General features: G+C 41.8%; 1 protein-coding gene across 3 annotated transcripts in view; it reads right to left on the bottom strand.

The window, feature by feature from the left end:
• TTC27 (tetratricopeptide repeat domain 27) overlaps positions 1–22,921 on the bottom strand; it is a 184,360-nt gene that overhangs the window by 42,302 nt on the left and 119,137 nt on the right. For all 3 annotated transcript variants that reach the window (XM_061432053.1, XM_061432054.1, XM_061432052.1), the window contains exon 13: positions 18,171–18,398. In XM_061432053.1, the coding sequence (XP_061288037.1) occupies positions 18,171–18,398 (228 nt within the window). The remainder of the gene's footprint in view (positions 1–18,170; positions 18,399–22,921) is intronic.

Genomic DNA, 22,921 nt, shown 5'->3' with positions numbered 1-22,921 from the left:
CAATCGGGGTCCTTGGATTTTGAGGTGTGAAGAGTTGACTCATTGGAAAAGACTCTGATGCTGGGAGGGATTGGGGGCAGGAGGAGAAGGAGATGACAGAGGATGAGATGGCTGGATGGCATCACTGACTCGATGGACGTGAGTCTCAGTGAACTCTGGGAGTTGGTGATGGACAGGAAGGCCTGGCGTGCTGCAATTCATGGGGTCGCAAAGAGTCGGACACGACTGAGCGACTGATCTGATCTATTCTGATCTGATCTGAAGGAGTATATCTGGTGCCTCTTTTACTTTTTTTTTTTTTTTAACTCTTACTTAACCTATATTACCCTGATTGACATCTTGATTTAGGATGGTCATGCTCTTAAGAAGAGAATATCATAAAAGAAAAAAATTCAAAAGAAGCTTAAAAAAATTAAAACTTACATGAATCCCCAAGTTAACATTGTATATGGTTGCATACAAAAGGTCTCCATCTCCTAGTCTAATGCTATCAGATAGAAATATAATGCTAGCCTCATTATATTTTCTAGCAGTCGCATTTTAAAAGTAAAAAGAAATGAGTGAAATCAATTTTAACAACATTTTACTTAGATCTACATATCTAAAATATTATCATTTACACATGTTATTTGTATACAAGATCAGTGAGATATTTTATATTCACTTCATTCATATGAAGTCTTTGAAACCTGGTGTGTGTCCTACACTAACAGCAGATTTCAGTTTGGACTAGCCACATTTCAAATGCTCAACTGCCACATGAGGCTGGTGGCTACCATACTGAGCGGCACAACTGTACACTATTTCTCTACAACAGTGACACAGACCCTAACATACCTGCATCCTTTCCTTTGGTCTCCATTAAAAAAAAACTGGCTCCTCTGGCTAAGACCCACTCTTGGGCTCCTCTCTTGGGCTCCTCACACACCACAGTCACTCCTGTTCCTCTCCACACAATAGCAACCAGAATAATTAGCATTTAATGAGCACCTAGAGCCAGCTTAAGACTAAATATTAAAAAAACTAAGATCATGGCATCCAGCCCCTTTACTGCATGGCAAATAGAAGAGGAAAAGATGGAAGTAGTGACAGATTTCCTCTTCTTGGGCTCCAAAATCACTACAGACCGTGACTGAAGCCATGAAATCATAAGACGATTGCTTCTTGGCAGGAAAGCGATGACAAGCCTAGACAGTGTGTTGAAAAGCAGAGACATTACTCTGCTGACAAAGGTCTGTATAGTCAAGGCCATGGTCTTCCCAGTGGTCACGTACAGTTGTGAGAGATGGACCATAAAGAAGGCAGAGCACCAAAGAATTGCTGCCTTTGAACTGTGGTGCTGGAGAAGACCCCTGGACAGCAAGAAGATCCAACCAGTCAATCTTAAGAGAGATCAACCCTGAATATTCACTGGAAGGACTAATGTTGAAGCTCCAGTATTTTGATCATCTGATGCGAACAGACTCATTGGAAACGTCCTTGATGGTGGGAAATATCAAGGGCAGAAAGAGAAGAAGGCGTCAGAGGAGGAGATGGTTGGATGGCATCACCGACTCAATGGACTTGAGTCTGAGCAAACTCCAGGAGATGGTAAGTGATGGGGAGGCCTGGCATGCTGTAGTCCATGGGGTCACAAAGAACTGGACGTGACTAGGCGACTGAACAACAACAGTGAACACCTACTTATGTAGCCGAGCACTGATACCATGCGCTTTCCACACATCACCCTGTCTATTCCTCACAAATGGCCTTGCAAGGCAGCAGACAGCACCCTCATTGGAGAGATGAACACAGACCAGAGTCAGTCAGCGATGAAGGAGAGATCTGAGTGTGATTCAGTGGAATCAGTGTGATTCCAGAGGCCGTCATCTCCGCATGACCATGCTGCCTCCCTCTACACCGTTCTGCCCACACACAGCCATGGTTCGTGGCAGGGCCATTCTTGTCAGCAGCAGAGGGGGTGGGGAAAGGAAACAGTCCACTTAACACATGCTGGGAAGACCCAGGAGATCAAGTTTTTAAGAACTGGAGCATTATCTACCTCTCCCTCAGAAAGTTTTCCTGATAGGCAAACGGATAAAGACGAAGCGGAAGAATGGATGTTTACCTGGAGCAAAGAACTGAAAGGCAAACCTCTCACCAAGGGACTGGGCAAGAATGGAGAAAGATAATAACCATCGCGGAGGCTCTGGTGGAGACTGCTGTGATGCTCATTTCCAGGGTGGACTGTGAAGGCAGGCAGTGGCCTTTTAGAAGTTGACAGTCCAATTTTCTACTCAGAAGAAGCCAATACAGAGACACAAAAGCAGACTATTTTGAATATGACATACATACTTGAAGAATGGTTTTAAATTATTTTTTAAATAATTAACCAAAAGCAGGAATGGTTGAAAACATGATCTCTCTTTGAACTTCCCTCAAAAGCCCCCTAGAGAAACAGGAATAGAAAGATAGATTGACTGGGGTTCAAGAGGTTCTGAAGAACTGAATGACCTTGGCCATGTCACTTAACTTCTGAGTCTCACTTCCCCAGTTGTTAAATGGGTGGGGGGTGGGGATTAAGCAAAAATTCCAAGGCTCCTTCAGATCCCCGATTCTGAAAACTCAGAGGCCACAGGGTTCAAAGGTACATTACTGCCATCTAGCGGCAAAACAAATACACTGATGATGCAAATAAGAATCAGCAGGTTTGATGAACTAAGAAAGGAACTGAGGCTTAAAAATCAATTAAAAAGAGGCCACAAGAAAAATGAGGTCTGGAAAGGAAGTGATTTGCCTGAAGTCACACAATGGTTCCTGGTTCCTGGTGTGCAATACCTGTGGTGAAGAGGGTGACTGTATGCTAAGACGCTTCAGTTGAGTCTGACTCTTTACGCGGACCACAGCTCGCCAGGTTCCTCTGTCCATGGGATTCTCCAAGGCAAGAAAACTGGAATGGGTTGCCATGCCCTCCTCCAGGGGATCTTCCCAATCTAAGGATCAAACCCCTGCTTCTCTAATGTCTCCTGCACTGGCAGATGAGTTCTTTACCACCAATGCCACCTGAAAAGCCCAGCAACACTTATTAAACATCAATAACTAAAACAGAATTGGACAGCTTGTTCCCCTGAGAACTAACAGAGACCAAGCACCACTGGACAACAGGCATGGTTTACTCTTAGAATTATAAAGTTAATTTTTACAAGGTTATCTAAAGCACATATACAATAGATGCCATACGCTTATGTGATATTACAAATTACTTTCTTAACTTATGAGCCTACTACTCAAATTTCTTTCCTCCTCAAGGTTTCTGCAGAACAAATGAATAATCAGTAGCTTCACCTACTTTACTAATTTTCCTTATGCGTTGACTAGATTTTTCTGATATTCTGTATAATAAAGTGCAACATGTTATAACTGAATCCTGATGCCAAACAACACTCTCCATTCTCTCTGTTCTGCATCGCTGACTCATTCCCATGACCCCAAATTCAGATAAGTGGTTGAATGTGGCTTCATTAAACAGGAAATGACCCAAGCCAAACTCAAGAGAGATATCAATGTTGTCTGGTAGTAGCTTTTCCTAAAATACTGTTTTGTGCTCGTATTTTTAAAAACTGTGCACCACCAACCAATTCTTTCATAACCAAATTTCTCATTTACTATTAAATACTAAGCTCTCCTCCCTGCTGCTGCTGCTGCTGCTAAGTCGCTTCAGTCATGTCCGACTCTGTGCAACCCCAGAGATGGCAGCCCACCAGGCTCCCCGGTCCCTGGGATTCTCCAGGCAAGAACACTGGAGTGGGTTGCCATTTCCTTCTCCAATGCATGAAAGTGAAAAGTGAAAGTGAAGTCGCTCAGTCATGTCCGACTCCTAGCAACCCCATGGACTGCAGCCCACCAGGCTCCTCCGTCCATGGGATATTCCAGGCAAGAGTGCTGGAGTGGGGTGCCATTGCCTTCTCCCTCTCCTCCCTAAGGAAACACAAATCTTAAACCGCCAGCTTTGTCAGTTTCTCTCTCTCTCAAAGGTTTCCTCTATGTCAGTGTCTGCTTTTAAACTACAGAAGCAGCACTTTTTTCATCACTAGAAAGGGTACTGGACTTCCCTGGTGGCTCAGACGGTAAAGCAGGAGATTCAGGCTCAATCCCTGGGTCGGGAAGATCTCCGGGAAAAGGCAATGGCAACCCACTCCACTATTCTTGCCTGGAGAAACCCATGGACAGAGAAGCCTGGTAGGCTACAGTCCATGGGGTCGCAAAGAGTCGGACACGACTGAGCGACTTCACTTTCAGAAAGGGTATTAATTCTTACTGTCTCCCTCTTACTCCCATCCTAGACTGGGTTACCACTGAGTCTTCTATTTGCCTACTCTTTCCAGTTCACAGTGTGAGTACATGGGTGTTTACATATCACCTGCATGAGATTCTCCTGTGAGACACAGTTCTCTATTTTTAGGCTACAGAAAATGGGGTTACGATGATTTTCTACCACACTACTAGCACGCTGCAATGGTCAGGATACACAATGTCACTGAGAACTTAGTATGGACCAGGAAATATGCCAGACATTTTATATATATTGGCTCCAATTTTCCAACGAGATCAAACTAACATAGGAATTACACCCCCACTTTACAAACCAGAAAACTGAAGCTCAGAAAGATGAAGTGGTTCACCTAGAGATTAGTAGGATTTGGAGTCAGGTCTACGGCAATGGAACCCCTCCCTCTACCCCTCGGTTCCAGCTATGGCCCAGATGTTATCTCAGTGCTCATATTTCTTGGCAGTTAGGCAAGTTAGACCTTAAGAGTTTCATTTCTTTTTTTTAAGAGTTTCATTTTTTATTGCTTACCAATATGAGAAAGGAAGGACAAAAAGGAAATAATTTCTTTTTTTTTTTCCTCTACATATTATTTGCATATGTTCATTATGTCTTCTCCACTGGAATGTAAGCTCCAGTCTCCTTGGACCTCCCCACCACAATAACACAAGTACACGACGGAAACTCTGTTACTCCACTGCAAATACATTTTCTTCTTTCAAAAACTGACATGAAAGAAAGTTAACCCCCAGAAATCATGGAAGAACACAAGCTCTCAGGATAATTAACAATTCTATCAGTGCATCATCAAGGTCTGGTCTTACACACAGCACGGGCTGGGAAGGGCTGCCGTGGTCCCTTGAAAACTCCCTGGTCTCACAGAGACAGACTCACCAGCTCTCGTGTGCTGGACTGTCCCATACACCAAAGTTACAACTTCACTGTGCTCTTGATGAAAGCCCCGATAGTTATGAATTAAAGGAAGAAAAACATTCAAACTGCACTGTCTTATATTCAAAGCTTTCCATAACTTCTAACTTGACCTCAGCCAAATCCACCATTCCTCCCTAACATAAGACAACATCCTTTAGAGACAAAACAGCAAAGAAGTTAAGAGTAAGTGCTGCAACACCAGAAAGCCCAGGTTCAAATCCCAGCTCCACTCCTCACATAAACTGTGGGTTTTGGTGTAAACTAATTAGGCTTCTATTTCCTAACTTGTTAAATGAGGGTAAAAACAGTTAAGTAGCTCAGGGACTGGGCTGAGGACTAACAATATAGGCAAAATGCTTACAACAGTTCCTGGCACCCAGTAAATACTCAACGTTAGCTGCTAGTGTTACTATTATAACTGAATCTAAACATAAATAGTCAAAACCTACAGTTACCAAGAAACCTTTGCTACATGTTTGGTTTTTGCATCTGCTAGTCTCCTTTCCTGAAACAAATTTTCCTAATGTTTGCCTCCTGTCTAAATCCCAACTGTTTCTCCTAGTTCATATCTTACAATGATTTAGAAAGAGTTCATTTCCACTTACATTCTAGCTTACACTATAGTGTAAGTATAAGTATAGAAGATACTTAATAAGTAGAAATTGCTATTATAATGTTAATGCTCTCATCTTCTTTCTCATCTCACTTGAAACATTATTGTTTCCAGAGCTAACACCTTCATCTCTTCTCATTCCACTCTTCTCCAGAATGACATTCCCTAGTTGTCACCCCCTCTTTCTTGATAATATTCAATCTCTCCTTCATTCACTGGATTCAACTCCATAAGTGAAAAGTGTTAGTTGCTCAGTTGTGTCCCACTCTTTGTGACCCAATGACTGTAGCCCACCAGGCTCCTCTGTCCACGAAATTCTCCAGGCAAGAACACAGGAGTGGGAAGCCACTTCCTTCTCCAGGGCATCTTCCTGACCCAGGGACTGAACCCAGGTCTGCTGCATTGCAGGGAGATTCTTTACTGTCTGAGCCACCAGGGAAGCCCTTCAACCCCATCAAAGTCTTCAGTATCCTGAAAAGTTTTACTGGATTCTGCTGCCCCTTGGTACAACACTCTACATTTTGACTCTCACTTCCTTGACATGCTCCTAAAAGAACAGTCTATAGATGTTATGTCAGTTTCCTCATCCTCACTCTTTAACCTCCTAAAGCTGGTATTGAAGGTCAATAGTTAGCTCCAAATCCAATGAACTCTTCTTAGCCCTCTTCAGACTTTATCACTCCAGTTACATTTCTCACTGACTTTTGTTTTTCCTTTAGTTTCCATGAATTCCTTCTTTGAGGTTCCTTCTCTCCCTCTGATCAAGACTCTGGTGTACTTTGCTTGAATCATATTTCACTGATGCTATTTCCTCTCCCTTCCCCCAACCCCTGGAGATGTCCAAAGTTCAAGATTTTGCCTGAGGTTCTCTTCCAACACAGTTTCTATAAACAATTCATTCACTTGCATGGATCTGCCTCACTGCCACAGAAAACCCAACCGCAAGCCAGCTCGACCTCACTCCTAGGCTTCAGGCTTTTATGCCCAGTGGACTGTGGGCCTACTCTGTTCAAGACACAGCAACATCTCCTCACGTTCGACACTCAAAATCACATCATTATCCCCTATCAAAGATATTTTCCCTTTCTCTTATATCCTTTGTGTCTATCAACAGGAACATTTCCTTCTTAATCAAACAATTGAGAAAACTGGCATGTTCTCAGATTCCAAACTCTCCTTCATTCCTACCAACCCAAGGAATAAATCCCAGAAAATTTTCCTTTATAAACAGCTTCAAACTGTTCTGTCTTTCCATGTGTGTGTGTGTGTGTGCTCAGTCAGATCCGACTCTGTGACCCCATGGACAGTCAACTCCTCTGTCCATGGAAATTTCCAGGCGAGAATACTGGAGTGAGTTGCCATTTTCCACTCCAGGGGATCTTCCTGACCCAGGGGTTGAATCCATGTCTCCTGAGTCTCCTGCATTGGCAGGTGGATTCTTTACCACTGTACTACCTGGGAAGTCCTATCTTTCCACCCTTATTGCTAAAGCCACTGATTGCTTATCCACGACATTCATCCTTTATTTAAACTTCCTAGAGTATCACTTTTGTCATATCACTCTTTTATTCAAAACCACAACAGACCTCGACATCTATATGGCTAGCTAATTCTGAAGAAGGATCCTTAAGGTCCTCCACAAACTACTTCTGTCCATATCATCTCCCAGAGGAAACTCTGCTCTCTGCTGATAGACTGACACAGTCTAATTCATTCCCACATCCACGTCTGGTTCACAGCAGGATCTCAATAATGCTAGTCAGGGGACCACATTCAAACCGCAACATTTCTGAAAGTGAAACAAGGCAATAAAAAATCATTAAAATTATATGATCTCAAAAAGACCTTATTTACTGACCAACAAATTATTGATCGTCAAATTGGTTTTACTGTATCAGGGAATACATTCTCAAAACTGAAATTATCTAATTAAAATAAATTTAATTAAAAAAACTGAAATTATTTCTTGAAAAATGTATTAAAGTAAAAAATTTAAAATGTTGATTATCTGAACATTTAAAAATCACAAAAGGATTCTTCCCTGTTGGTCCAATGGCTTGGACTCTGCATTCCCCATGCAGGGGGCCTGGGTTCAATCCCTGATGAGGGAATGAGATCCCATATGCTGCAGGTAAGAATTCGCATGCTACAACTGAAGATCCTGCATGCTGCAAGGAAGATCTAAGATCCCATGTGCCACAATTAAGACCCAGCACAGCTAGCTAAATAAATTTAAAAAGTGCAGTAACTAAAAACTGGTCACAATTTGTTAAGTGTCTGACTAAAGTTGAGAAGGTGACAGACACCTCCCTGTGCAGACATCATGGATATGTTCAAATAATGTGTGTGTGTGTGTGTGTGTGTAAATGACAACAGTTTTTATTTCCATTGGTAGAAGCTTGTTTGACCATATTATATCCACCACTACAACCTTCTCCCAGTATATTTCTGCTCCATTGGTTTTCTTAATTCAGAAAGAGCATTACTTTTACCATCCTGCCATGATCCACCAAAATTTGTATCCTTATTATTACCCTGTAAGTACCTTTATCTTCGATATTTAACATTTTAACTGAGTTTATAAGAGCATTCAGAATAATGTCAGATGTTTCACCTTTGATGTGGCACATTACCAAAAATTTTATGTTGAATCCACTAATCAGGTGAAAAAAATGACTAGTGAGAACCAAATTAATGAATTTTCTATTTGAAGCATCTGATGTCACTGATATAAAACTGGCAAAGTCAACTGTTAATGAACTACTTCTGCTAAAAGAGCTAGCACATTAACAGCTATGATCTTATTTTTCATACACACACGAGAATATCTGGTATCAACTAATTTTCTAAACTAATGTTGCTCATTTTCATTTGCACTAGATAAAAAGTCTAGTCTCACAGAAGAACATGAAAATGCAACTCCTACAGCTGTGTATTAAGTTGTCATCTTTGGACATGCTCCCTATTAAAACAACGACAACAAAAACTACCCCCCCGCCCCCCACTGCTGCACCATGGCGCTTGCCAGATCTTAGTCCTCTGACCAAGGCCTGAGGCCCAGCGGTGGAACTGTGGAGTCCTGGAATTCCTGAAAAAACTAACTTTTGACATAAATGCTAATGTTTCCTCAGAAGACGTGAGTTTTTGGTTTTCATGTGATTAGTGAAATGATTACGGCCCCTGAGGTGGAATGTAATTATATCAACTACATTTTGTGCAAGTTACACATTTCCTCTCTTGACAAGTAAAAATTAAGTTCTTAATTATTCTCTAAAAACACATGTTTAAAATTTGTTTGCTTTTTGGAAATGATTGCTGCCAAAAGAGTTTATTATAAACTATATAAAAAGTTACCAAGCTACGTAATATGGAAATAGTGGTACATTTAGACCATACAGTAAGTGACCAAACCCTTGTGTCTAGAGAATTCAGACTATCCTTCATGCGCTTTTATTCCTGACAGGACTGCTCTGCCTCCACTCCCTATACGTCTATCCAGTCTACAATTCCCCACATTTCCTACTAATCCTGCCAACTGTTAGCCAGGCAACTTCATGCAGCTCACAGGCCGCAAGCTGGCACAAACGTCTGATGCACAGCAAGGGGCTTACAGAGACACCGCCTCCAACATTTCTCCTATCTCCACCCAAGACCCAAGCAGTCGGCTAGCCTCAGCCTCTCACAGCAGGCATAGTCAGTGTTATCAGCAAGCCTCCTGCACACCGTCCTTGAAAGGGTGACAGTAGTTAAGCTGCATCTGGAAAGGGCTGGGGGAAAAAGAGACAGGCACCTACTGGCCGTCTTTCAGATTTTCGCACATCGTAAAGAGGGAGCTCCAGCTACCGCATATCTTGAACACCATACTAGAGGCGGCTATGGCAGCAGATGGAAGCACAAAGTGGATGTCTATGAAAAGCCATTCCAGTTTCCTTTAATGGAACTGTTAAGAACAGCACTTCATCGATTTTTCTGTACATTTTTATGGGGAGGGGCAGCACTGCGCAACATGTGGGATCTTGGTTCCCCTATCAGGGTAGAACCCACTCTCCCCTGTAGTGGAAATGCAGAGTCTTAACCACAAGACCACAAGGGAAGCCCCGCCTCCAAGTACTTCATTTAAACATTTAAAAAATTTAGGTCAAACTGGATGGGCTATCAGGAAAACAGGAAGAGTGGGATAGCCATGGACGCTGGGTAAACTCTCAAATCCTCACCTTTCTTCACACTTATCTCTTATTGTCAAGCCAGTTCCCTCCTGGCACGTCTACTGACTTTGCATCAATAGGTGAACATCCAAGCTAACTTCTGTCCCATCACAGAGACCCCTCACCTCCTCTCTATGGCCACAGTCCTTCTGTCTACACAAGTGTCTTTGTGTGCATATATGTGTGTGTGTGTGTATGTAATATCATATAACTTTACAAAGATGACTAGTTAATTGAGGAAGAAAGTTTAAAAATTTTAAAAGGGGAGTGGGGAAAACTGACAAGATGAAAGGAATAAAGTATGAGTGTTGAGGGAGGGAGGGTTGGAGAAGTGACAGGAAGTGACATTCTCCTTTTTCAGGGCTACACAGACTAGCTTGATATCTGAGCAATTTATGTTTACTTTTTGCTTCAAGGTAAGGAGCAATGAGAATAGTAACTACCTAAGAGGAGACTTAAGGATGTATGCTTTAATTCTGGTCCTGAGTCTATAAAATCCTGAGTCTATAAAATCCTGCTTGGGAGGTTTTGTGACCACTGGACCACTTCCTCCCACTTTCTTCAGCTTCTAACAGCCCACAATTCCCAGAAGTCTAAGGTTGGATTTTAGAGGTTTCAGAAGTTATTTGGGAAAATGAAATAGACAGGCGTTAAGTGAATGACAGTGAGCAATCTTAAAAGCGCAAGTGCAAATGGAACACACATCTGCCGGTTCTCAAACAAATGCACCACAGACAAATTCATTGAGTTTCGCAGACCATCGCTGATATAAAACCAAACACTCCTATTTTTATACCAATTTGATTTCAGGAAGCCATTAAAATACACAAAAGCCATTCAATTATCACTCTCATTTTGCCTGAGTTTTGTTATTAAACCTATTTCCTGGATATGTCTGAAAAGGTGGGAAAGAATTTTTTAATTCTATTTTTCTATTTTCCCTCATTCTGGGACTTTGAGGAGACAACAGCACGTAAGAGCTCTCCTTCTGCAAAGACAGTTCAAACTCTCGTCACAAGTAGTGTCTGCGGCCCTTCAGCTTGCATCCTGTACTAGTTACGTACAACTGCAGCTTCAAACGCCTGCATGTCTGGCATGGCCTACAGACTGCCTGAATTGGATCCACATGACAAACTGCAAGATACCTTCACATCATATCTATTTGTACTGTGATGCTGCTTGCTAAGTAATTAACTTAAAATTATACAATGAGACCATCAAGCCCTGTCAAGTCCTCCTCTGCAAATTCCCTTACTTCATCCTTTCTTTCTGACTGCCCCTCCCAAACTGATAACTGTCCTTCTAGACCATCACTACAGTCTCCTGAGCCTGCCCTAATCCAGGATCTCCTGTGGCCAGTGTGGCCAAAACAATATTCCAAAATCACCTCCACACACCCAAATTCCTTCATTCGAAAGTAAGCCAAACACAAATCAAACCTTCAGTGGCTCCCTATTTGCCACATAAAATTCAAAGAGTTTAGCCTCACATTCAAGACCTTCTGTAATTTGGCTCCAGTCTAGCTTTCCTACTGGAACTGTCCTATTTCCTTTCACTCAAAAAAACTAGCCTATTCACAAATATTCTGTTCCCCCAACACACATACACAGACATACACCCACACACACAGAGGCACGCACGCACATCTTCTCTGTTTCTGGGGCTGGGCTCATATTGTTCATTGCCTGGAAGACCCTTATCACTGCCCTTTCCTTTGGCCTATTCAAATGTTACGTGTCCTTCAAAGTCAAAGTCACCAACCTCCATTGTCTACCAAAGGCAGAAATGGTCTCCTTAGACTCTATAAAACTTGCACCTCACAAATGACTCTGGGCCTTTCTATGAGTCCTTGTATTGTTGGCTAGCTTTGTCCTTGTCCATTTCACTAGACTGTAGCCGTCTTGGTACAAATCAGACCACTTGGTGATCTGCTGCTACTGCCTCCTCCTCTGGTTCAGCGCCATGTGTACAGCGGACAGTGAATGTATACTTGATTGAACAACTGGTCAGAGACATTATTTACTCACTCATTCAATAATTATTTAGTAAAGACCCAGTATGTGCTAGGCAGTATTAGAAGCACTAGGAACATATAAATGAAACAAACATAAAAATTTCTGCCTTCATGGATTTTATATTGCAAGGGAGGAAGAATAGAATTTTTTAAAAAGTAAGCTATATATAATATTAGAAGGTGCTAAGTGCTGTGGGGAAAAATAAAGCAGGGAAGGAGAAGAAACGTAAGGAAGGGTGGAAGGCGGCAGTGAGATTTTAAGTAGAATAAACATGGAAGGCCTCTGTGGGAAAGGGACACTGGACCCCAGCTATGAATGAGGTAATGGAGCAAGGTATGCAGATGTCTATCTGGAAGGAGAACATTCCAGGCAGAGGAACAAGTACTAAACCGCAGAGGCAGAAATGTGCCTGGAATGTTCAGGGAAGAACAAAGAGGCCAATGTTGGGTGAGTGAAGTGGGAATGGGAGGAGGACGGTAAAGATGCAACAGGAGCTCAGCTTGGAAAAGCCTCGAGAGCCAGTCAGGGACTTTTGCTGTTCCCACAGCCGATGGAGCACAGGAATGACATGTCGAACTCAAATTTGAAAGGATCAACTCAGATGTTCACTGAATACAGGCAGATGGTAATAAGACAGAGGGCTTCCCTGGTGGCTCAGACAGTAAACAATCTGCCTGCAATGCGGGAGAGACAGGTTCAATCCCTGGGCGGGGAAGAGCCCCTAGAGAAGGAAATGGCTACCCACTCCAGTATTTCTGCCTGGAAAATTCCATGGACAGAGGAGCCTGGCAAGTTATACAGTCCATGGGGTCACAAAGAGTTGGACATTACTGAGCAACTAAGACAGAGGCAAGAAGGCCAGTAAGGAAGTAGCATATTAACTAGGTGAGAGACAATGGGGATTTGACCACAATGGTGGCAGGAAGCAAGTTGTTGTCTGATCCTGGATATATCTGAGGATTTACTGATGGATCAGATCAGAGTATGAGGGAAAGAAAAATCAATGATGACTCCAAGACCAAATCAGCTCAGTTCAGTTGCTCAGTCATGTCCGACTCTTTGAGGCCCCATGAATGGCAAACGCCAGGCCTCCCTGTCCATTACCAACTCCCGGACTTTACCCAAATTCATGTCCATTGAGTCGGTGATGCCAATCTAACCATCTCAGCCTCTGTTGTCCCCTTCTCCTCCTGCCTCCAATCTTTCCCAACATCAGGGTCTTTTCAAATGACTCAGCTCTTCGCATCAGTTGGCCAAAATATTGGAGTTTCAGCTTCAACATCAGTCCTTCCAATGAACACCCAGGACTGATCTCCTTTAGGATGGACTGGCTGGATCTCCTTGCAGTCCAAGGGACTCTCAAGAGTCTTCTCCAACACCACAGTTCAAAAGCATCAATTCTGCGCTCCGCTTTCTTTATAGTCCAACTCTCACATCTATACATGATCACTGGAAAAACCATAACCTTGACTAGATGGAATTTTGTTAACAAAATAATGTCTATGCCTTTTAATATGCTATCTAGGTTGGTCATAACTTTCCTTCCAAGAAGTAAGCATCTTTTAATTTCATGGCTGCAGTCACCATCTGCAGTGATTTTGGAGCCCAAAAAAATAAAGTCAGCCACTGTTTCCACTGTTTCCCCATCTATTTGCCATGAAGTGATGGGACTGCATGCCATGGTCTTCATTTTCTGAATGTTGAGTTTTAAGCCAACTTTTTCACTCTTTTCTTTCATATTCATCAAGAGGCTTTTTAGTTCCTCTTCACTTTCTGACATAAGGGCGGTGTCACCTGCATATCTGAAGTTATTGATATTTCTCCTGGCAATCTTGATTCCAACTTGTGCTTCTTCCAGTCCAGCGTTTCTCATGATGTACTCTGCATAGAAGTTAAATAAGCAGGGTGACAATATACAGCCTTGACGTACTCCTTTCCTATTTGGAACCAGTCTGTTATTCCATGTCCAGTTCTAACTGTTGCTTCCTGACCTGCATACAGATTTCTCAAGAGGCAGGTCAGGTGGTCTGGTATTCCCATCTCTTTCAGAATTTTCCACAGTTGATTGTGATCCACACAGTCAAAGGCTTTGGCATAGTCAATAGAGCAGAAATAGATGTTTTTCTGGAACTCTCTTGCTTTTTCCATGATCCAGCGGATGTTGGCAATTTGATCTCTGGTTTTTCTGCCTTTTCTAAAACCAGCTTGAACATCTGGAAGTTCACGGTTCACGTACTGCTGAAGCCTGGCTTGGAGAATTTTGAGCATTACTTTACTAGCATGTGAGATGAGTGCAATTGTGCGGTAGTTTGAGCATTCTTTGGCATTGCCTTTCTTTGGGATTGGAATGAAAACTGACCTTTTCCAGTCCTGTGGCCACTGCTGAGTTTTCCCAATTTGCTGGCATATTGAGTGCAGCACTTTCACAGCATCATCTTTCAGGATCTGAAATAGCTCCACTGGAATTTCATCACCTCCACTAGCTTTGTTCATACTGATGCTTCCTAAGGCCCACTTGACTTCACATTCCAGGATCTCTGGCTCTAGGTGAGTGATCACACCATCATGATTATCTGGGTTGTGAAGATCTTTTTTGTGTTTTTCTTCTGTGTATTCTTGCTACCTCTTCTGAATATCTTCTGCTTCTGTTAGGTCCATACCATTTCTGTCCTTTATTGAGCCCATCTTTGCATGAAATGTTCCCTTGGTATCTCTAATTTTCTTGAAGAGATCTCTAGTCTTTCCTATTCTATTGTTTTCCTCTATTTCTTTGCATTGATCGCTGAGGAAGGTTTTCTTATCTCTCCTTGCTATTCTTTGGAACTCTGCATTCAAATGGGTATATCTTTCCTTTTCTCCTTTGCTTTTCGCTTCTCTTCTTTTCACAGCTATTTGTAATGGGATGTCATTTATAGGGATGGCAGTGGTCTTGAGAGAAAAAGCTAGGATGATATTTTATATTAGAAATGTTAAGTCAGAGGAACAAAAAGGGCGACTGAGGAAGCTGTAAGATACAGCAATCTAGAATTCCAGGGAGAGGACAGGACTGAAAATCAACTTCTGGGAGTTATCTGCATAGACAGTGTATTTAAAGCTATGGGACTAGATGAGATCAAGGGAGGAAGTGTAGACAGAAATAAAGCTCAAGGACTAAGACCTAGGAACCAGCTTCTGCTGCTGCTGCTAAGTCGCTTCAGTCGTGTCCGACTCTGTGCGACCCCACAGACGGCAGCCCACCAGGCTCCCCCATCCCTGGGATTCTCCAGGCAAGAACACTGGAGTGGGCTGCCATGAACCAGCAAACAACAACAAAAAAAAGAGAAGGCACAGCCAGTGAGGCAGGAGGACAATGTTAAGGGTGGATGTTAAGCAGAGGCTACGTGCTCAGAAAATAATTCATGTGTGTGAGGTAGGCGGCACTGATTAACTCAGATGATGGAGACTAACTGAGGGAATTTATTCTCCCCACCTCTTATGGCAGCTGTGGCTGAGTAAACTTTAAGCAGATAAGCAAAGATATGATACAGTTTTCCATAAAAGTAAAATTTTAATAACACAATAATGAGTTCTAGTTTGTACCAAAATAAAAGAGTCCAGTGATAATCAAGTTCGTGCAGGGTTTTTCAGCCTTGGCAGCCCCACTGGCATGTTAGCCTGAATAATTCTTTATTGTAGGGGGCTGTGCTAAGCATTATGGGATGTTTAACAGCATCCCTGGTCCCTGCCCACTAGATGTCAGCAGTGCACCCCTTCACCTCCCACTGCCAAAGGACCCGGGGTCAAAATTGTCCCCAGTTGAGAACCTCCAAGTTAGAGCAAGCTGGCAACAAAAACCAACTCCATGTTAAGCGTCCCTGCTGAGAAATGCAACTGCCACTCACTGCTGGTGCCCTATACCTGTCTTCCTCTCTTCTCCAGGCTCTCACCAGCTCACAAACTAGGAAGAGTCGCATTGTATTCACTATCTAGAGTGAAGGAAGTAAGCAATTAGTGCAACCTGTCATAAAAAAATGTTTCCTGACTTTTTTTTCAATGAAAAAGATATGCCCTGAGGGAATTCTCTGGTTGTCCAGGGATCAGGACTCCGCACTTTCACTGCCATGGCTTGGGGTTCAATACCTGGTCAGAGGACTAAGATCCTGCAAGCTTCACGGTACAGCAAAAAAAAAAAAAAAACCAGTGTGCTCATCTGTTGGATGGTTCCTGCCAAAAGATATGCCTCGGGTGTGCCCACTTCAAAAGCCACCGTTTCTGCACAACCTCATTCATCACAGCACTATTCCCAACGGTCAGGAGGGAGGAACACCCAGCGGCCATCAACAAACGAATGGATAAAAACTGGTGTGGACATACAATGGAGTGTTATTCAGCCTTCAAAGAAAGAAAAGTCTGGCACATGATACAACATGGATGTACCATGAGGATATGACACTAAGTGAAATCTGCTAGTCACAACAGGACAAATACCGTATGACTCCACTCATACGAGGTTCTCAGAAGGGCCAAATTCAGAGAGACAGAAAGCAGAGTGGTTCTCAGGGGCTGGAGTTATGGGAGAACTGAGAGCTTTTGTTTACTGGGTACAGAGTTTCAGTTCTGCAGGATGAAAAAAGTTGTAGAGATGGGTACAGTTGCAATAGCTACACAACAAGTGAATGTACTTCACGCTACTGAACTGTACACTTAGAAATGGTTAAGATGGTAAATTTTATGCTACAGGCTTTTTACCACTTAAAAAAAAAGAGCGTACATTCATTCTGGAGTCAGACTGGGTCCAAATACTGGCAAAATACCCAATGAGGCACTGGCTCATTGTAATTGCTCAGTAAACATGAGCAGCTGACTACTGCTGTTCAGTCACCGAGTCATGTCTAACCCTTTTCGATCCCATGGACTGCAGCACGCCAGGCTTCCCTGTCCTTCACTATCTCTCAGACTTTGCACAACTCATGTCCATTGATTCGGTGATGCCATCCAACCATCTCATCCTCTGTCGTCCCCTTCTCCTCCTGTCTTCAATCTTTCCCAGCATCAGGGTCTTTTCCAATGAGTCAGCCCTTTGCATCAGGTGGCCAAAGTACTGGAGCTTCAGCTTTAGCATCTGTCTTTCCAATGAATATTCAGGGTTGATTTGCTTTAGGATTGGCTGGCTTGATCTCTTTGCAGTCCAAGGGACTCTCAAGAGTCTTTTTCAGAACAATTCAAAAGCATCAGTTCTTCAGTGCTCAGCCTTCTTTATCATCCAATTCTCACATCCATACATAACTATTGGAAAAACCATAGCTTTGACTATATGGACCTTCGTCAGCAAAGGTGGCTGACTCTAAGTTACTATTATTACTAAAATTAAATCAAGTCAGTGTGCATGTTTATCAGGAGCATGGTTTATATGTGACTTTGGTGATTGGGAAGGGAGTCATAAAGAAAGTCTGGTTAAAAGAAAAAACACTGTTTCTGGGACTAAAGTCATTTTACTAATTGAGTATCATTAAATACAAAATAAGTTGATCTCTTTCCCCTCAAAATCAGGTCCTCTCCTATGGATTTATCTTGTCACTTAATTATTTTAAATATCCAGATTCCTTTTGTATTACTTTTTAAAACCTTGAAAAATGTTAAACAGTTTAAAATATTTCTGTATTTGTAATACAAACATAGACATTTCTTTCCTAAAATGATCAACTATCCATTCTATATGTTACTTTATTTATATGAAAGTTTTTTTTCATTACTGACATTGGCAATTACTTGATGAGTCCTACACTGTTTGTAACTCTGACAATCATTCCCTGCCTTCCTAGAATATCTACTCAGAATGGACCCCAACTTTAATTGTTGTATTTGTGTGAAGGACTCTTAACACAGAAAAATAACAAAATGAAACCGAAAAGTAACAGAAACACAAAGGAAAGCCAGAAAGAGAAAACCAATCTGTCCACTTTTGGTGACAAGCAAAACCTGTATTAGAGTCTAGGTTCTTAGCCCACAGCTGAGCTCACCAGTCTTTACGATAGAAAATGGGTATTCATTCAGCAAGAATAAGAATTAAAGAAAAGTAGAAATGATGAGAGCAGACGAGGATTTATGAACTGTCCAACCTGCATGGGATTAATCTTCACAGAGCGTTCAAAGCACTCCACGCATTCTTTGAACTCCCTGCTTCGCAGGTGGAGGAGGCCTTTGGAGCGCTGGGCTCGAGCACTGCGGTGTCGAGACAACTCCCAGGCCTGGTCATAGTAAGAGTGGTCTCGAAGGACATCTCCGAGCAAGCAGTATAGACTTGGCGTTTCCTTTTTCTCCAGCTCTTGCCTCAGGATTTCTTCTGCCTAGAGATAACAACAAAAATAAATAAATTGCTGAACAGTGACCAATGCCTATTTTTCAGCACATTATACAGTCTTTTGTGTCATATGACCCAAAATTTTATTTTCAAAGTTTGAGATGATCTGCTTATTTCATGCATCTAGGACACAGACTGAAAAAAAAGAAACAACAGAAGATAAATATGGTACAAAGTAACAGAGGAACAAGAAGTATAAGGTGGGGCTTCCCCAACACGGGTTCGATCCCTGGTCTGGGAAGATCCCACATTTCCCGGAGCAATGAAGCCTGTGTGCCATGACTACTGAAGCCTCGAAACCTGTGCTCCACAACAGAGAAGCCACCACAATGAGAAGCCTGACTGCCATCACTAGAGAAAGCCCTCCCACAGCAACGAAGACCCAGCACCGCCATAAATAAAAATAGATAAATAAATTCTTAAAAAAAAAAAAAAGAAGAGATGAACATGCTTTGCTGGCATGTGAATCCTCCAGGAAAGGCATCAAGGAGAGATGACTTCATGATACTGGGGGACATCATTCAGCTCCCCGTTTTTCCTGCTCCCTTGTTCCAGCTGTCACCACTGTGACCATTTGTTAAAGCAGAACCTTTAAATCACCTCCACCCAACAGGAGTGAATAGTATGTTTTCCCTTTTTTTTTAGAATGCTTTGCTCAGGGAGCCTGGGATTGCTGAAAAATTTACAAAAGAAGGAAGAGTGTACAATTTAATAGACATTGTTAAACACCTGCCTCTTAATCAAACCACACTTTGCCTCACAGATAAAATCTGCCAACACAAGACCTATCTGCTTTCAAACAGTCCATTCACTTTAGAAATTACAGACCATCCTCAATACACAGCTTGGGCATTAGTCTCACGTGTCCACAATTCGGATTCACCTTGTCACAAGCTAACTCAGGACTTGTTACAACACCTTACCCAATTCCCCCACCCATGTCCAATTCTGATTAATTTCAACAGACAGCAAGAAGCAGGGTGTTAGCTCTACTTTCCATCCTCATACAAATAGCTTCACATAAACAGCAGTGGGGTCACCAAACATGCCAAGAAAGCCATGGGAGTAGCTAGAGGGTAAAGCTATCCAGGAAGCCAGCCTCTGGTAACTAAAAGGGTAGATCAGACCCTGCCTACCTTGAGTGGCTGGCAGTCTTAAAGTCTGTGTATTTTATTTTCAACATATCTGTAATTCTTGGGCAGTCTACTTTTTGTGAGAGTTTTTAAAGACGGCTGAGTTTCTCAAGGTGTCTTTGGATACCGTCTCTTTTGCATTTTTTATACAGCACGGGTTATGCAGGTCTTTTAGGCCTAGTCTGAAAATGAAACTAGAATTCATAAAACAGATTCTATGGGAAAACAGTTCTAAGTCCTAAACAGTCAAAATAAAAATGAAGTTTTCCAAATATAATTCATGTAATTCCTTTATTCATAGATAATACAATAGCTATTAATGTATCTAATTCTATATTCAATAAATTGATTTTTCAATATATTTTGTATTCTATGTATATATGTATATGTATTCAGCCAAATTGTGCATAACAGACTGTACCAACAGGATTTTTACTACCTTACAGTGTAGTTGAAGGCATTTCTTTTGGCAGCATGGCACTGAAATTTTATACCCACACTCTCTCACTTCTGCTCTAAACTGTTAAGAGTGGATTCTGTGGTCTGCAATTAAATAATGACCATTACAGTAACTGGGTACAGAAGTGATTACAGTCAATACACTCCTGAAAGAAGTGAAACTTTGTGCCTGGTGATCTGATCTGGTTAGATTTGAAAACAATGGGGATCCAGTGATTATGATAGGGTTTAACATCAGTAGTCCATGACATCCAGTGATGAAGAGACTGCTTAAATTATATCCGCAATAATTTAGAGTGAAGAACCTATCTAATCAAGGCTTTTGCGGTTTTAGTGACAGGACCCTGTGAGGGGGCACAAGACTGTTTCTAAGTGTGCTGGATAGCACGAAAAAGAAAATGACACTCAGTGTTTTAAATCCTCAAGATCAGAGAACCAGGCAATTAATTTCCTAAAAGAATTTCTTCTCCCAATAGCTGCCAAGCTGGTATAGCCAAAAGTCAGATGGAAGGGCTGCTCTTGTAGGATTGTTGAATTATGATATAGAATGAATTCAGTTTCACGAGTTCTATGTAAAAGTTAGGGCATTTGATGGGGTTAATCAAATCTGCTTTGTTGTTCAGTCGCTCGTTCAGCTGTGTCCGACTCTCTGCAACCCCATGGACTGCAGCACACCAGGTTTCCCTGTCCTTTGCTATCTCCCAGAGTGTGCTCAAACTCATTTTCATTGAGTCGATAATGCCATCCACCATCTCGTCTTCTGTCACCCACTTCTGTCCTGCCCTCAATCTTTAGCCATTCATTTTGTTTCCTCTATTGCCTGTTGGCTTTTGATCATTTAATTTTCATGATTGCTCTAGGGCTACTCATGTGCATCTTTAATTTATCTAAGTTCATTTAGATTTAATATTGTATCATCTCACCTTTCTCATGTCACAAGCTGTCTTCCTAAATTTCTATTCCATAGAAACAATGAGATAAAAGACTGCTATTGTTTTAAGCCACTGTATTTTGATGTGGTTTGTTACATACCAATGATAATTTTAAGTTGTTTAAAGCAAGAGGGTTACTCTAATATCAGTTACTTCATCAAGGCCAGGAGAAGGGGCCACTGATTACAAAAGAGCCAGACCAAGAATTTAAGTGGGGACATTTGGGATGACTCAGACAAGAGAAAACCTCCGAACTCTATGGAGTTTCCTACACCAGCAGATGCAATACTCCTCTGTGTGATAAGACAGGTGCCACCTGTCTTACCTGCTTAAGGACAATGTAACAACTATACCTCAGGGAGTTACCTTGCAAGAGCATGCCAATTCTCCTAATATCTAGCACCGCCCCCCCACCCCACACTGTCGCCAAACTTACAGACATATACACAAAAAGAACTGCAAGATTTTGTTACCTTCTAGAACAAAAACCTGGAGACCATGGGAAAAAGATTCTAAGGGGGCTAGACCATAGACAAAGAGGATCGGAATTTTAAATCAGCTGAATTTAGACACTCATCAGAAGACTTTGGTTGACAGTGCTTGAGTAGCTGGGGATGGTTCCAAACTATTTGCTCAACTGCTTGACTAAAATCTAGACACAAACACAGCCAAAACTAAAGCTGAGATGCCAAAAATGCCTTGGTGTAATATGAAGAAAGAATCAAACAACTCAGAAGAAAAAGGCTATTGTTAATTTATCATTTGTGACTTGTTCACCCACCCTACCTGTGTGTCCCCATGAGGGTCAAGGGGTTCTTTCTTTCACTCTGACTTGGAGAAATACATTGTACATGAGAGTACCAGCATTTTGAAAAGTGCTATAGCAGATGTCCAGTGTAAGCTGAGAGGTAAAGCTGAGAGGTCCTTCTGTTGAAATGAGCTTCCTGATTTCAATGGGAATGATTAAAAGCCAAGGTAGTAGAGACTTACTCATAGCACTGAACCTCTAGATGAAAGATGACCATTTTTCTTTGTAACAGGCATAGCCAGAATGGTAGGTAGAATGGTTAGACTTGCATGGAGCAAAGGTGATGACCAACTGATCATGAAGGTTTTAAACCAAACTAGATAAAGAGCCAACTAAGGACAAACTTGATCTTTATAAGACTTTAAAAAAAATAAAATAAAAAAATCTAGGTTTGGAAACCAGGTGTCTGACCTGAATAACCTCTAAAACATTGACCTTCACCCAATTCCTATCCCTGAGTCACTTCACAGACTCAGAGTCTTTTATAAACATACAAATAAATAATAAGTAAGCAACCCAATACTAGTGAGAAAGGACCCTGTGATAATGTAATAACTATATACCATAATTCTTCATCCCTAGTCTTCCCCAAAAGGTAATTATAATCATTGACCAGGTAATTGTATCCTGAGGAAAAAGAAATACCTCCTCTTTTCAGGGTTGATTGGCTCTTAGTTACACTAAGTCCTGAGGACTCAGATTATCACCATGTTGACTTAGGAGGTTTATGGGAGTTAGTCCATCCCACTGTAGGCCTAGGAAGTTCTGAACCCACCCAGTAGTTACTAGTTGAATACAGAGGTGAAATTACATACATCCAGCAAGAAGCAGAGCCCACGGTGAGGGCTACTTTGGAATAAAGGGCCAAGTGAAAGCCTTTGAAGCTGTTTTTCTCATTAAAAGAGAAATTTCAAACATATATATATATCTATGTAAATTACAGAAATGTGTGCCACTACCAAAAACTGCAAAGTGTGTGTGTTTGCACGTGTGAGCAATTCAATCTGCCCATTTAAATTGAGAACACAGACGGGTCCTAGGAAATGTCATAGATTATTATAAACAAAATGTAATGGTGCCCTAATTATAGCTACTGTTCCATTTTACTGGAGCAAATCATCACAGTCCCTGACACATGCCAAGCAGGGACTGATAACAGCAAATATGCTTTTCTCTA

The sequence above is a fragment of the Bos javanicus genome, chromosome 11 (assembly GCF_032452875.1).
Source record: "Bos javanicus breed banteng chromosome 11, ARS-OSU_banteng_1.0, whole genome shotgun sequence".
Lineage (NCBI taxonomy): Eukaryota > Metazoa > Chordata > Mammalia > Artiodactyla > Bovidae > Bos > Bos javanicus.
The sequence above is the reverse complement of the archived record's forward strand: the minus strand, read 5'-3'. Positions and strand labels throughout refer to the sequence as shown.